The sequence below is a fragment of the Globicephala melas genome, chromosome 21 (assembly GCF_963455315.2).
Source record: "Globicephala melas chromosome 21, mGloMel1.2, whole genome shotgun sequence".
In the NCBI taxonomy this organism is placed as follows: domain Eukaryota; kingdom Metazoa; phylum Chordata; class Mammalia; order Artiodactyla; family Delphinidae; genus Globicephala; species Globicephala melas.
Genome location: NC_083334.1, coordinates 30,678,214 through 30,694,559, shown reverse-complemented (window position 1 = coordinate 30,694,559; position 16,346 = coordinate 30,678,214). Strand labels below are relative to the sequence as shown.

The 16,346-nt window shown below is 37.1% G+C and overlaps 1 protein-coding gene across 1 annotated transcript in view; it reads left to right on the top strand.

Annotated features, from left to right (window-relative positions):
• LOC115838659 (A disintegrin and metallopeptidase domain 3-like) overlaps window positions 1–16,346 on the top strand; it is a 98,254-nt gene that overhangs the window by 17,058 nt on the left and 64,850 nt on the right. Inside the window, exons 5-7 of the mRNA XM_060291509.1 lie at window positions 4,022–4,098; window positions 4,564–4,741; window positions 13,669–13,731. Coding sequence (XP_060147492.1) covers window positions 4,022–4,098; window positions 4,564–4,741; window positions 13,669–13,731 — 318 coding nt within the window. The remainder of the gene's footprint in view (window positions 1–4,021; window positions 4,099–4,563; window positions 4,742–13,668; window positions 13,732–16,346) is intronic.

Below are 16,346 nucleotides of genomic sequence, written 5' to 3'. Positions count from 1 at the left end.
TCCCCTTGCCGGAGGCACAAGGACTTTTTCTCTGATATTAGCTGTGACATCTTGGTGAAACTCTTGAAGGTAAATCTCACAGTATTTTGGGGGTCCATTCATGGGTTCTCTGGAGTTTTTATTTCTCAGAATTGTCCGCACTGATCTTGAAGCCTTTTATCAATCACAGTCAGGTTTTCCTGCCCTGGCACTGGTTCCAGCAGCACTTTGCACTACTGATTCTCTGCTCCAGTGAGCTGTGCCTCCCCATGTGCCCTCTCCCATCCTGAGGGCCGCGCTTTGCACTGTGTCCTCCCTTCTTTTACACATCCAGGAAGAGCTGTTGAGTTTTAAGTCTGTTCCGCTGTCTCTTGTCGTCAGGATGGAATGGCAACGTCCAACCTTCTGACATGGAGAACCAGAAACCAGAAGTCTCTTTTTCATTTCTGTAGTTTTGCAGTGTATAAGATATTTAGTCAACTTTTTTTTTCCTCTCTCAACACTTTGAATATATCATCTCAGTCTCTTCTGGCTTGCAAGCCTTCTGCTAAAAAATCCACTGAAAGTCTTAAGGGTGTTTCATTACACATAAGTCACTTTTCTTCTGTTGCTTTCAAAATTCCCTCTCTACTTTTGACTTTTGACATTTCGATTGCAATATATCTCAGTGTGGATTTCTTTGGGGACATTTTATTTGGTGATTTTTTATCTTCTTGGCATGGATATCAATTTCCTTCTGTAAGTTTGGAAAGTTTTCAGCCAATATGTATTGAAAGTACTTCCTGTTTTTTTAACTGAAATACAATCGACATATAACAGTGTATAGGTTTAAGGTGTACAATGTGTTGATTTGATCCATTTACATATTACAATATGATTACTGTCATCGTGTTAGCTAACATCGCTACTGCTTCACGTAATCATTCTTTCTTGCTCCCTCTTTTCCTTCTGGGACCCCCCCTACTTTGTGTATTGTTCCTTTTGTTTGTGTTCCATAGGTCCTGTAAGATTTTATCACTTTTTCACTGTCTTCTTTTTGCTCCTTTGAACCGTCTTTGAGTTAAGTCTTTCTCCTGCTTGATCTAATCTGCTGTTGAACCCTTCTGGTGAATTTTTTCAGTTCAGTTATTATTTGACAGTTCCACGATTTCTGTTTGGTACTTTTAATACTTTGTATCTCTTTTCTGAATTTCTCACTTGGTTCATGCATTGTTCTCCCAACTTCATTAAGCATCTTTATGGGAGTTATTTTAAATTTTTCATTAGGCAGGTTATTTAATGTCATTTCACTAGTGTCAGTTTCGGTCTATGTCTTGTTCCTTTATTCAAAATGTCTTTTCCTTATGACTCATTTCACTCGACACTCTGTTTTGGTGTCTGCTCATTAGACAAAGCAGTCACATCACCCAGTCTTCATGACTGGCCATGTGCAGAAGGAAACGCCCACAGATCAGCCCGGCCAGTGATTTGCAATGACTTGGGGGTCCTCTACCAGCAGTTTCTCTCTCCAGGTAGAAGCAAGCCGCTGTGGTTTTTTTCTGCTCTGTTTCTGCTGGGCAGTAGGGACGATCATTGTTGTCTGTCATCCCAGGCTGCCGCCCCTGTTCTCCCTCCGACAGCTAGACTGTGGGCGAGCCATCAGTGCTCCAGGATTGGTGAGACAAGTGCTGGCTCTTGGGGCAGAACCGGCGAAGTGGGAACACTGCCTTCAGTCGATCCACTATTACCTCCCCAGGGGAAGCAGAGAGGTGGGATTTTTCATCCCCTCACTCTGTGTTGAGTTTGGGCAAGCTGGGGAGGGAATCAAGCCACCACCTCCACTGTGGTTTGGGTGGCTAGACTGCCCTGAACCAATCAGAGCCCCGGGTCTGGTAAAACTGTTCCTTGGGTGTTCGTTCCCCTCGAAAACGCCGGGGCACTGGATGCTTGAACAACACCCTCTCTTCTCCTGGGTGAATCTGGGAGCTATAGGGTCTCTTCGTGATCTTATGGCAGTACTCTGGGGTAGAGTCTCTGGTGAAAGGGCACCCCAAATCTCCCTCCTGGCTTTGGTGCATCTGATTTTGCATCCTCTAAAGGTGTGCATGAGCCTGTCAATTAACTCCTGATTTCTCACAAAGGAAATTGGTCCATGAATTGCTACTCACTTGGTGTATTTGTTGGGAGATGGAAGGTCCAGGGTTTTCTAAACCAACTTCTTTCCAACCAGCATTCAGCCTTTATTTCTTTGGATTTTTTTCTGCCCTACATTCTTTCTGCTCTCCTTATTGGATCCTGACATGTATTTTAAAATTTTGGGGAATGTTCCACATGTCCTTGAGGCTCTATTCACTTTCTTAACTCATTTTTCTGGGTTTTATATATTGAGTGAATTCTACTGATCTTTCTCAAGTTCATTGATTCTATCCCTTGTCATCTCCACTCTACTTTTGAGCCTGTCCAGTATGCATTGTTTTGTTTGTTTGTTTATTATATTTTTCACTTCTAATATTTTTATTTGTTCTTTTTAATGGTTTCTATTTCTTTTCTGATATTTCTGTTCTTTCAGTTGTTTCAGGGTAATTTTTGATTGTGCATTGAACGAGTATTATCACAGCTGCTTTAAAATCCATCCGATAGTTCCAGATACGTGTGACTCATCTCAATATTGGCATCACTGGGTTGTTTTCTCCCACTATGTTGTGATATTCTTGGTTCTTGGTATAGTGTGTAGTTTTCTACTGTATCTTTGACATTGAAATCTTCTATTGTTGAAGTCTGTCAGCCAGTTTAAGTTCAGATTTAGTGTGGTCTGTTGTTCCAGTGACCATTTAGCTTTCTTGGGGCTTTCAATATTATTCTGTTTTGTTTCATTCTTCTGGCTCTGCTGGAGCTCACTGGCTTTCTGCCGGTGCAACCCATAGCAGGACAAGGTTCTTTCCTGGGCCACCTTGTATTGCTAGGTGATGCTGGGTGATGAAGGACCCATAGAAGAGAGAGTATGTCCTCTGGCAGTTTCCCAGCCACTGGATATTGGTATGCTTCTCACTCTGCCTCTGCTAGTGCCCCTGAGTGGGGAAATTTTTTATCTCAGTCACTTTTTGCTGCTTAGAGTTGGGGGGTTTGAGAATTATCTCGTGGGGATCATTTTCTCTTATCAGTACAAGGCCAGGAGCTGCAGAAACTGAGATGCTCTCTTCTGCAGGTTAAAGGGTTGGGACCTGGTTTGCATTCTACATCTTCGTGAAGGCTTGTGGCATAGTTTGCTGGCACCAGTGAAGGCAGAAATGGCTACTGCTGCTGCCTGGTGTGGAGCAGGGTATGCTCTGCCACTGTCTATGGGTGGGAGATAGGAGGTAATCCTAGTATTGAGACGAGTGAATGGTTACTGATGGAGATGTAAGTCTGGGCGCTAATGACGTATAAACACTTTCATACAAGAGAATGTGATGATACTAATGTTTTCATAGCCCAGGATTAGCAGAGGAACGGGACTGATTCTAGATATCAACAGATTTCTTAGGGAAGAGAAGGGAATATTCACTGAAAGAAAACATCCGGGGAGAAGCTGGGAAGACTAATGTTGTGAAAGTCCATTGAGAGGAGAGTTTGAACTAAGGATGATCAACATGGTGAGATATTAGAGAGAAAATAGTGAGGAAATGTCAGTTAAGATATTTTGGGCTAGCTTAGAAAAAACAAACGAAATGTTCACAGTGGAAGTCAAAGTAATGCCGTTAATTACATTGAAGTAGCATTCATAGACTATATATTCAAGAAATGGGGCTGAGAAAGACAAGATGCAGATCAGAAAGTTGTTTATCAAAAATTTAGAATTATAGTAAAAATCATATGGGAGAGGATAGGAGTTGTGATTATTTATAGGCAGAAGAGGGTCAAGTGGAAAAGATTGTAGGTAGATAAGAAGGAAGTGGAATATCTGGTGAATAACACTATGGAATGCCTAATTGTGAATGTTTGAAGATGTCCAGGAAGTAAGGATAAGACCAAACACTTTATGTTCTAATCATTACAAATGTATCTTTATATTACTCCTGTTTAGGGCCGTTGCTTTTATCAACGATATGCCACAGAGATTGCAGATTCAGTTGTGACACTTAGCACCTGCTCTGGACTCAGGTAATGGCATATTCCAGAGATGTACATAACTGAAATCTTGTGTACCCTTTTACTTTTAGAATCTTCTCGAAGGGTAGATGGAAGACATGGAAAATAGACACTTTCATTATGTGTCTTCTCATCTACTATCTTGGCCTGCTTGTCTTATCATTTTCCCTATTTGCTTTGTCTCTCTCCCAGGCTTGCAGTTATAAAATTTATTCAGAAAAAGCTGCCACTAGTATAAGAAATATCCACATTACTGAGGCACACTACAATTGCAATGACTCCTAAATGCTGTAATAGATAGAAGAAGGTAGAAAATTGGGTTTAAATGTTAATCCAAGGAAGATGGGATGATTCTTAGATATTAGACAACAAAGGCCACTATCAAATTTCTATATAATGTTTTCACTTAATATTGATTTATGTTTATCATTGAGAAATCTATGTTTTAAATTTCTTTTTATGTATTTAAATATTCAGGGGATTATTGCAGTTGGAGAATATCAGTTACGGAATTCAACCATTGGAATCTTCAGCTACATATGAACATATGCTTTATCAGATAAAAGATAATGAAATTGATTTTCCCCCCATAGCAGAAAATAATTCTACAACCCAATTGGCAGATCAGTCCTACAAAATTCTTGTGAAATCAGAAGTAGGTAACCCCTTTTATGGGATCTTCATTTGTGCAACTTTTGATAAACATATTCACGTTGAAATTTGTTACATTTGGAAAACAAATTTAAACTGATGTTGATGATAAATAAACCTTCTCTTGTAAGGTATTTATTTAAAGTATTTTCTGTTTAGTCATATAATATTTAAAAATGTAATAGATATAAACATATAATCCAAAAATCAATATTCTCCCATATACTTAATTGCAAGTATTCTTATGCATATATGCACAGTTGCACTGTTACTGAATTTGCAACCTAATAATACAATGATACTCAAATTTGCTGATTCTGACTCTGTCATCAGTTTTTCCAGTGCATTTTTTTTCTTTGTAAGAAAGTGTTATTTTGATAGAAAAGGTAAAAGTAGAAAAGAGGCAAGAAATCGTCTGAAGTGTCATTGTCTAATATAGTGCTCTTAGAACTTTGGAGTATTTGTTCTAATTCTTTTACTGTATCTAGTTATAGAGGTTGATTTATAAAAGAAGATTTATTTAACAAAAAATTATCTAATCATATATGCTTCTTTGAAATTTCCCCTTAAAATTGCTGTTAAGAGGATAATGCACATTTTCTCTTATCATTAAATTATGTTACATTTATTATTATTTTAAATTAACATTAGTTAATGTTGATTTAAAATTAAATGTATACATAAGGAAAATAAGAAATGACCATAATACTGTTTTCTAGAGAAAATGTTGTGTGGAATTCAGGGCAATTATTTTAATTTGTACTCTTTCATGCTTTTTCATGAAATACATATATATATATAATATATATATATAATATATAATATATATATTTTCATGCTATACATATATATATATAAACTTAAAATATCTACTTTACAAAATTATGGCATATTCTGCATATTTGTATTTTTACTTTAATCCAGAAATGAACAGCAGTAATGTATCAAATTTTTGAGCAGTCACACTTTCTTTTATAAATACCTGTATCTAAGAATAGGCATATTTCCAAAGTTTTTTAGATATATATACATACTAAATTCCTCCTTAAGAGTGATTGCACAACTTTACATTTTGCCATCAGTGGTTAAGGAAATGAATCTCTGTCCACATATTCTCATGAAAATTAGATATCCTGTTTAGAGAAGCAGAACAAAATCATAATGAATGAAACTTGAATTTAATTTTTGATGATCTCCATCTCACTGTTGCTTTAATATGCTTTTATTTATTTTGCCAAAGATGTTGGTACAAATACAGATTAGTAAAATTGCCCTTTCAGAAAGTCATAAAAATGATAAAATATAATCATATATAGAAATGAAAATTTCATTTTTAATGGAACTGAGATGTGACCCCTAACCCTATGCCATCTGCATATTGCAGTACAACACTGGACACAGTTGCAGACCATTTTCATAACTGAAACAGAGCAGTGTCACATGAAGTAAATTGGATAACTTTAAAGGATTCCATGAATACTCTTCTGTGGCAGTGGGCAAACCTGAAGGGATTGACATGCTTTGGGAAAGACAAAGAGCACTGCACTGGAAGCCATCCCCCTCCAGTGAATCAGCAATAAGAGAGGGATGGGAAGAGACAGAGATAGCATACAGTTCCAGCTGCCTTAGCTTGAAGTTCAGGTGGGTCAGGCTGTAGCCACAAGAATTTGGCCGAGTACCATCATCCTAATGTGTTTAAATGTTCTCATCTGTAAAAATCCAATAATAAAAATAATCCCTAACTCACACAAATATTTTAAAGATTCCATAAATTTATAATTGAAAATGACTTAGCATATATGGGAAAAATAAGTGATCAATAAATATCGCTACTACTACTATTAACATTTGCTCTCTCTAGTTTCTAATGTAGTAAAGCAAGGTAACTGGGACTAATTATGGAAAGTTTGGATACAAAACAAAATGCAATAATGAAATAAAAGAGACTAAAAGTTCAGAACCTAGAGGAAGCCAGGGATATCACTGCAGGAATGAATGGAAAGAATGGGTACTGACATGTTTGTGAATTAAATGATTGCTTTTCACCCTGAATTTGATAGGCTTAAATCTATAGCTTTAGAGAAGCATGTTTTCCAAGCATGTTTTCCAAGCACAAATAGACAAAGTGAGTATCTTCAATATAACAGATATTTTAAAGAGAGAGAGAAAAATAAAATAAAATCTTATATTTTAGGCATGTTTGGACATTTATGAGAGGAAACACAAATAAACTCATAATCAAGGTGAAGGCCTTCATGATAACCAGTGAAAAGTAGAACAAACAAAATACATAAAGGGCTTACCTGTTAAAGACATATTGGACACATGCATTTACCCTGCCCCTTCCTTAAACCCCACTAAAGGGAAAAGGAGTTTTTAACATGGCATTAACATACACACACAAACAGAACAGAAGAATAGTAATAACACTGGAAGTTGAATAGCAGATAGACAGCTGATTCAGCCACTAAAAAGCTGAATCCTTAACTGGCAATTGGGATAGGCTATAGGAAACTTGATACACACTACAGAACTACTCAAATATTTTTGGAACTGCAAGTCCGAATACCTTAGGAAATGATATTAAGGGTGGGCCTAGGAAGAGAAGTGGTTGAAAATAAGCTGTATAAATATGTATAAAACCTGATTTCCTCTCCTAATCGATTGTTTCTGTTGTAAATTAAACTTGGCACACTAGATATTGGGAAACAGGTTTACACAATCCAAGATGTTCATTAGAACCCAGGAGGGAATGAAACCACCCAAAAGAATCAAAACTAACCATGTTGACAGCAGGGTGTTCCCAGCAAACAACCCAGACAATTTACTCTCTGTGAAGACAGCAGGCCATAAGCTCCGTATGTGGTCATAGATGTTGGAATAAGCTGTCAGATGCTCAATGCCTGATATGAAGGGGCACTAGACATGTGATGAAACAATTGAATATGGTAGATAGAGACATGGAAAAATTCAAAGTGCTAAAGCCTGAGGTCCCAAGGAATAGAGAGAGTGAAGAAAACAAAATGACAATATCCTCAGAGAGGCAGGAGAAAATATTTCACCCCAAAATAAGAACAGAGTGCTATTTAAAAAATAACACTCAGCAGATAACAGTTCTTGGAAGGTAAAAGCATGCTGAACCTATGTAAAAGCTCAAAAGAAAGTTCACAAGATAAAATTCCAGAAATCACACGAAAACTAAAATATAAACAAAAATGACAGGGAAATTTGAGAGATAAGAAATTCAATTAAAATAACAATATGGGTGATGCAATCTGAGTTCTGGTACAAATAAACATAGAAAATTGAGTTGAATAAATCACAAAACAATCCACGAAAAATTCTCAGAATGATTTAAGTGGAGGTTCTGGACCAATATTTTAAAAAATCTGGTTTTTTATATATAAAGAAGATGCAGAATGGCATGGTCTTACCTAGCAGCAATATTGGAGGTTGAAAGGCAATACAACAGTTACTTAAAAGGAGGAAAAGTGATTTCCAGCCTATAATTCTATACCCAGTCAGAGCTATAAAATTGAGATTTTTTTTGGTTGAAGCCATTTCTTTCCTCCCTATTGTGAATTGTCCTTCCTAATGTGTGAAACGAACCACACTTTTAAAAAAAGAGACTCTAATCTCATCCCGAATGAAAATAATAGCCAACCACAATCACAACCAAATTCATAAGGGGTAGTTGCCAAATACAGTGAACTTTCAGTCAGATCAAAAGATGGAACAACTATGTATGCTTCCTCAAACTGTATTCTTCTTGAGAACCACTATTAGGTCAAATACCACTAGATTTTGAAGCAACCAATTCCTGACTGTCAGTGGCTTAACATCACATATGTGCTTTGCTCAGGCAAAGACCAAGGTGGATGAAACTGCTGGTTGTTTCCCTTTCTAGCTTCAACACGGGGCCCCAAACTGTCCCCCACTAGTTTTTGAATCTAGACAGGAGTTAAGGGAAGAGTGTCTATATCATCTCCTCCTTGATGCTGCTGGCCCTGGACAGCTATCTCTCACAGACTTCTCTCTTGGAGAAGGAGCAAACATCATTCTTGGATAATTGGCCATTTCTTATAAAGCAAGTATAGCAACTGGCGGGCCATTACTGGTCCATGGCCTTTTAGGAATGGGGCCACACAGCAGGAGGTGAGCAGCGAGTAAGCGAAGCTCCATCTGTATTTACAGCCGCTCCCCATCGCTCACATTTCTGCCTGAGCTCCTCCTCCTGTCATATTGGTGGTGACATCAGATTCTCATAGGAGTGCAAACCCTGCTGTGAACTGCACATGCGAGGGAGGGATCTAGGTTGTATTCTCCTTACGAGAATCTAATGCCTGATGATCTGAGGAGGAGCTGAGGTGGTGATGCTAGCGCTGGGGAGCAGCTGCAAATACAGATTATCACTAGCAGAGAGGTTTGACGGCACAGAGACCATCATAAATCAATTGCTTGTAGACTCATATCAAAACCCGATCAGTGAGTGGCAAGTGAAAACAAGCTCAGGGCTCCCACTGATTCTGCATTCTAGTGAGTTGTATGATTATTTCATTATATATTACAAAGGAATAATAACAGAAATAAAGTGCACAATAAATGCAATGTGCTTGAATCATCTGAAACCATCCCCACACCCCAGTCCATGGAAAGCTTGTCTTCCATGAAACCAGTCCCTGGTGCCAAAAAGGTTGGGGACTGCTGAATTATAGTATAAGTCACCTATCCCCACCATTTGTTCAACAAAAGTTTGACACAAAAGAAATGAATGTATTCTAAAAGAAGAAGACTCCAAAAGGAATAAACATGAGGCATAAGAATGAATATAAATATAGCATATAAGACATATACAGGATCCAAAGTGAGTTAAAAAACCATATTGATGTTGTTATATATTCATGGTCTGCCTCACAGGTGCCACCTATTGTTCTAAGAGCTTTACAGTATACCCTGTCTTTCCAGTTCTTTCTACAGTTCTGAGAGTGAGGACCATTGTCCCTCTCTTCAGATAGGAAGCAGGGACCTAGAGAGTTTAAATCATTATCCTAGGAAATCCTCCAGTAAGTTACAGCTTTAAAATTCTAACCTAAATAATACAACCCCAGAGATAATGTTCTTTAGCACTCACATGTCTACCCTTACACAGTCTGTTTATTAAAGATCCTGGAGGTGCTCAAGAAATAAACGCAAGAGAAAAATAAAGCCATTTTTAAAATGAAAGACATTGACAATAGAACGAGTGAATAACAGAATAGACACTGTGCTAAAATCCCAAGGTGATGTTATAGTCAGGGTTAAAGAAATAGAGAAAGCAATGACATAAAAATGATGGCAGAGAAAACCAAAACTGTGTAATGGTTAATTTTATGTATCAACTTCCCTGGGCCACAGTGCCAGATGGTTAGTCATATTTTCTGGGTGTTTCTGTGAGGGTGTTTTTGATAAGATTAAGAACTATATCAGTGGAGTTTGTGTAAAGCAGATGGTCCTCCAGAATGTGGGTAGACCTCATCCAATAGGTTGAAGTCCTGAATATAAGAAAAGGATGTAACTTCCCCTGAGTAAGACAGGACTCTCTAGCCGACAGCTCTCCAACTGGAACTGGAGCATCAACTCTTTCCATGTCTCCATCCCGCTAACCAGCCAGCCTCCATAACCATATGAGCCAATTACTTGTAATACATCTAATTATAATAAGTATATGAAATGTGTAAATATACACACATATACTATTGGTTCTGTTTCTCTGGGGAACCCTGACTAATAGAGTGTGAAAGATTGCTAATGGAAACTCAGGATAATCAATATTGTCATTCATGAATAAAATCACAACCAAAGTATTCCAACTTATGAAGGAAGAAAACTCTGTTGAAATAAAGAAGTCCTGAACTTGAAAATTTTCAAATTACAAAAAATCCTTATGAAAACCGGTGACACCAAGATACAATGTATTTTGGACTTTATCAATAAATAATGAATAATGCTATAGGCATCTTGGCCTCAAAGAAAGTCACCGACAAAGGTAGAAAAACTCAGACTGGAATTAGCTTTGCCAAAATGTAGTGCTTGTAAGATAGTCAGAATGTCTAACTAGGGAGTAGAGAAAATGGCTTCTCCAGGGAGGTACACAATATCCCAGCAATTTGTTATCCGGTCAAGTTGCCATTATACTCCAAAAACATGTGTGCTTTTTCAAAGACTTTGAGACAATATTACATAAGTCAGTAAAGAAAACAGGAATTGCATGAATTTAACAGATTTTGGTAGAAAACCACAGAATCATGGCAATAGTTTCAGAAATACCATTTGGCAACATTCAGTACACATTCATGGTAAATAGTAGGAATAGAAAACTTCCTTGATCTCATAAAGAGCATCTATTAGCATCCACAGCTAACGTAAAGAATGTAAATAACTGAATGCTTTGCTCCTGTTATGGACTGCAGGCTTGTGTTCCCCCAAAATTCATGTTTTGAAACCTTAACTTTCAATAGGACGGTATTAGGAGTTGAAGCCTTTGGAAAGTAATTAGGGTTAGATTATGTATGAGGGTGGGGCCCTCATGGTGGGATTAATGCTCTTATACAAAAAGGAAGAGGTACGGGATCCCTCTCTCTGCTCTCCATCACATGAGCGTACAGGAGATCTGCAAAGTAGGAAGAGTGGTGTCACCAGCCATCACATCTCCTGTGTGTTGATCTTGAAGTTTCCAGCCTCTAGAAATGTCAGAAATACATGTTTGTGGTTTAAGCCACCTAGTCTATGGTATAGTTGTTATAGCCCCAAATGGAAGAAAACCACCCCTGAGATAGGGATAATGCAAGGTTGTTTGCCTTCACTACTTCCAGTCAACATATTACTAGAGTTCTTAGGTAGTGCAAAAGGACAAAGAATAATAATAAAGGGTATAAATTTTTGAAAGGAAAAATAACCCTATTTCTTTAGTGATCTAACTCTACATAGAAAGTCCTAAAGAACCTCCATTAAGGCAATCCGGACTAATTAAGAGAGTCTAGCAAAGTCACAGGGAAAAAGAAAGATAAGATATTCATTTTCCCCAAATTGACCTGTAGATTCAGTGTAATCCCAATCAAAATTCCAGAAGACATTTTGTAGAAATTGATTCTCAAATTCATAAGGAGATGCAAATACCTAGAAGAGTCAAGGAGTTTTGAAAATTGAAAAAAAGAACAAGGTGAAGGACTTACATTGCTTTTTCTTAAGCGGCCAGATAGTAAATATTTCAGGCTTGTGGGGCATATGTTCTGTTGCAGCTACTTCACTCACCCTTTGCAGCGTGAAATCAGCATAGACAAACTATAAACAAATGGGGGTGGCTGTGTTCCAATAAAATATTTTTTTACAGACAGGTGGTCATACCATGGGCCGTCTTTTGCTGACCCCTGCTGTGGAGAAACATATTGTGGTTTTGGTATAAGGGTAGGCGTATAGGACAGTGGAGCACAATAGATGAGAAGTAGACCCAAGTGCTCTTGCCAAAATTATTATCCACAAAGGTGCTAAGGCCTTTGAAAAGTAAAGAATGATCTCTTCATCAAATGATGCAAGAAGATTGGATTTCCACGTGGAATAAAATGGGAATTGACCCTTATTCCAAAAACATGAATTAGAGCATAGTCAAGGCTAAACATAAAATTTCTAGTAGGGGACTTGGAGAAACCACATTAATGAGCCATAAGCCTGTGAAGAGATGTTCAACATCATTAATCACCCAAGAACTGCGAATTAAAACCTCAGTGAGATCTCGGTACAGACTGACAAGAATGCATGCAATGCAAAAGATTGAGAATACCAAATACAGGCAAGAATGTGGAGCAATTGACATTCTTATTAGTTCTTGGAGAAAAAGCAGAATGATCAAACTACTTTAGAAAGTAATCTGGAACTTTTGTACTGCTTTACACATATACAAGTATCATGCGGATCAGGTTTTCCAATTCTAAGTAACCAAGAAAGAATGAAAGACTATAACTGCCCAAAGACCTGTACATGGATATTCATAGCCACTATATTTACAATAGCTAAGATGATTAAATAATCCAAAGGATCATCAACAGTTAATGTATAAACAAACTGTTTTGTGTTTCTAAAATGGCACACTTCATAGCAATAAAAACAAATGGATCACTAATAATCACAGCAACACAGATGTGTGCTGAGTGAAAGAAGCCAGATATAGAAGAAGACATGCAATATGATTCCATTTGTGTGAAATTCTAGGGTAAGTTATTGTAACCTATGGTGAGAGAAAGCAGATCACTGGTTGCCTTGAGACTTGTAGGCTATTAACTTGGAAGAGGGTGATGGAAACATTATTTATTTTAGTGATGGAAATGGTTGCATGGGTGTAAATATTGCTACCAGTTCATGTAACTTTATTCTTAAAATAGATGCATTTTATTGAGGGTAGGCCACAATAAAGTTAATATAAATAATTACAAGTACAAAAATGATGATAAAATAGAGATAACGTTAGGGGGAAAGTTGATGGGAATTTGTTTAGCTTGAAGGTTGGGGTGAGGGACCAAGAGGAAGGTTTTCAGAGGAAGGAACAAGGATTCTCCCTCATTTCAGTAACTTTTTTGAGGATTCTAATTCTCAAGAATATAAGGTGAAAGCTTCTGATTTGTTCCTAAAATTTTCATACAGAATCTCACCAGCTTATTTACTCAGTGGGCATCAATCCTCTTATTTCTCTAATATCTATAGCTTTATGTATTTGTATATGTATCTACCACCTAACTATCTATCTACCTATATCTCTCTATCTTTCTGTCTGTATATCTATCTATAACTCTGTATGTGTGTGTGTGTCTGTATGTATATAATTATATAATGTACATGATAATCACAAACAATGTAAAAATTATTAAATGTTTTATTTAATTCATGTTCTCTGCTTTGCAGAAAAATTCTGGTGTGCTGTTGAAAAGAGTTCTGAAAATACGAGTCATTATGGATAAAGCCTTGGTATGCATTATTGATATATTTCATTGTATCTTTTTTGTATTTAAATTGAAAGGGGATATGTAAAAGAATCTTTATTTGCAATACAGATATACGTCACTGTTCAAAATCTGTATCTCAGTATAGCAGTACATAAAAAATGTTGTCAATTGCCTTTCCATTGGCATGGGGGAATCAATACCAATTTTTAATAGAAAGAATGTAAAACTTCATATATAAGGGAGGATTGTATTGCACTGTAATCTATTGGATTATAACTAGTTGCATATACTTCTGGATCCACCCAAAATTGTGGTGAAACTCTTTCTTAAATCAATTTCCATTTTAAAATAAGCTATTTCATTTATTACTCAATTGAAGATCCTTTTATTAAATATTATCTTTTATAAGATTATTTTATGCTGTGTAATTGCTTGGGTTCTCTGTTGGAAATTCCATTTTTAAAAAATAGGAAGAATAATTCATAGGAACATATTTGATTATGGAACTTTTTGTTTATACAATTAGTTTTAGCAAAAACTTATGGGCAGGCAGCAAGTTAACGAAAAAACTTGCTTTGTCCGTTATCACTAGTAATTTTGTATAAGTCTCTCAATGAGTTTCATGATGTTCTAGATTTTTGGCATAAAAGGAAATATTCAGATCTTTAAATAGTTTTTATAAAAGTATTAACAGGAAATAATGATATGACACTAGCTCTGGGACCCCTGGGCCCTGCAACCAGACTCCAGGACCCAGCTCTGCCTACCAGTAGACTGGCAGGAACCCCAGGACTTGGCTTCACCCACCAGTGGGAGGGCTACAGCCCTGGAGTCTTCTGGACCTTGACTCCATACAGCAGCGAGCCAGTACTATCCCCAGAGCCCCCTGGAGTTTCACAGTCAGCTGCCTTATGACCTGCCTGACAACCAGCAGCTGGCAGCCTGTGCCTGAGGCAGCACTGGCAACCACCTGAACCAGGGGCCAAGCAAACCCACCAGACTTCCCACATAGTCAGCCTGCCACAACAGGAAGACCCACACAGCCCACATTGGGGAACCACCTGAGTCTATACCACAGGTGAAGAGAGTGGAGAATGCTGCTGGAACACACAGGAGGTCTCCTGCAAAAGGCCACTCTCGCATTAGGAAACACAACCAACTTATCAGGTACATAAACATACAAATACTAACTTAGGCAAAATGAGGCTACAGAGGAACACGTTCCAGATGAAGGAACAAGATCAAAGCCCAAAAGAAGATCTAAGTGAAGTGGAGACAGGCAACCTACTTGAGAAAGAGGTCATGGTAGTGCTCGTAAAGATGATCAAAGAACTTGGCAGAAGAATGGATGCACAGAGCAAGAGCAACGTTAGAAATTTTAAACAAAGAGTTAGAAAATATAAAGAATGACCAAACATAGATGAAGAATACAATAGCAGAAATGAAAAATACACTAGAAGTAATCAATAGTAGACTAAATGATACAGAAGAATGGATCAATGAGCTGGAAGACAGAGTAATGGAAATTACAGATGTGGAACAGGAAAAAGAATGAAAGGAAATGAGGACTGTTTAAGAGACCTCTGGGACAACGTCAAGCACACTAATACTTGCATTTTAGGGGTCCCAGAAGGAGAAGAGAGAGAGAGAAAGGAACTGAAAACATATTTGAAGACATAATAGCTGAAAACTTCCCTCACATGGGAAATGAAACAGATATCCAGATCCAGGAAGCCCAGAAAGTCCATATAGGATTAACCCAAAGATGAACATACCAAAACATATCGTAATAAAAATGACAAAAATTAAAGATGAAAAGAGAATATTGGAAGCAGGAAAAGGAAAACAACAAATAACATAAAAAGGAATTCCCATAAGGCTATCGGCTGACTTTACAGCAGTAATTCTGCAGTCCAGAAGGGAGTGGCACAATATATTTAATGTGTTGAAAGTGAAAAACCTACAACCAAGAATACAGTATGCAGCAAGGCTCTCATTCAAATTTGATACAGGGATCCAAATCTATACAGACAAGCAAAACCTAAAAGAGTTCAGCAACACAAAACCAGTGTTACAAGAAATGTCAAAACAATTTTGCTTAAGAAAAAAGCCAGGTCCAGAAACTGGAAACATAAAAATTATGAAAGAAAAAAGCTCATTAGTAAAAGCAAACATACAGTAAAATTAGGATATCATCTCACATGCAAAGCTGGAAGGAAAGTTAAAAGACTTATGTCTTTTAACAAAATCACCTATATCCAGAATAAGGAATAAGGAGATACATAATGCAATTAGATGTAAAATAAGATATTAAAAACAGTGATTGTGAGGGGAGGAGAGTATTCATGCATGGTTGTTAAAATGTGTTTGAAATTAAGAGATCAGCAACTTAAAACCGTCATTCATATCTATATATCTATATCTTTATAAAAACCTCACAGTAACTGCAAACCAAAAACCTATACTAGATACACATACACAAAAGTAAAAGGAATCCAAACATAACACTAAAGATAGTCTTCAAATCATATGAAAAGGGAACAAAAGAAGAAGAAAGGAACAAAAAAGACTTACTAAAAACAAGTCCAAAACAATTAGCAAAATGGAAATCAGAACACACATATCAATAATTACTTT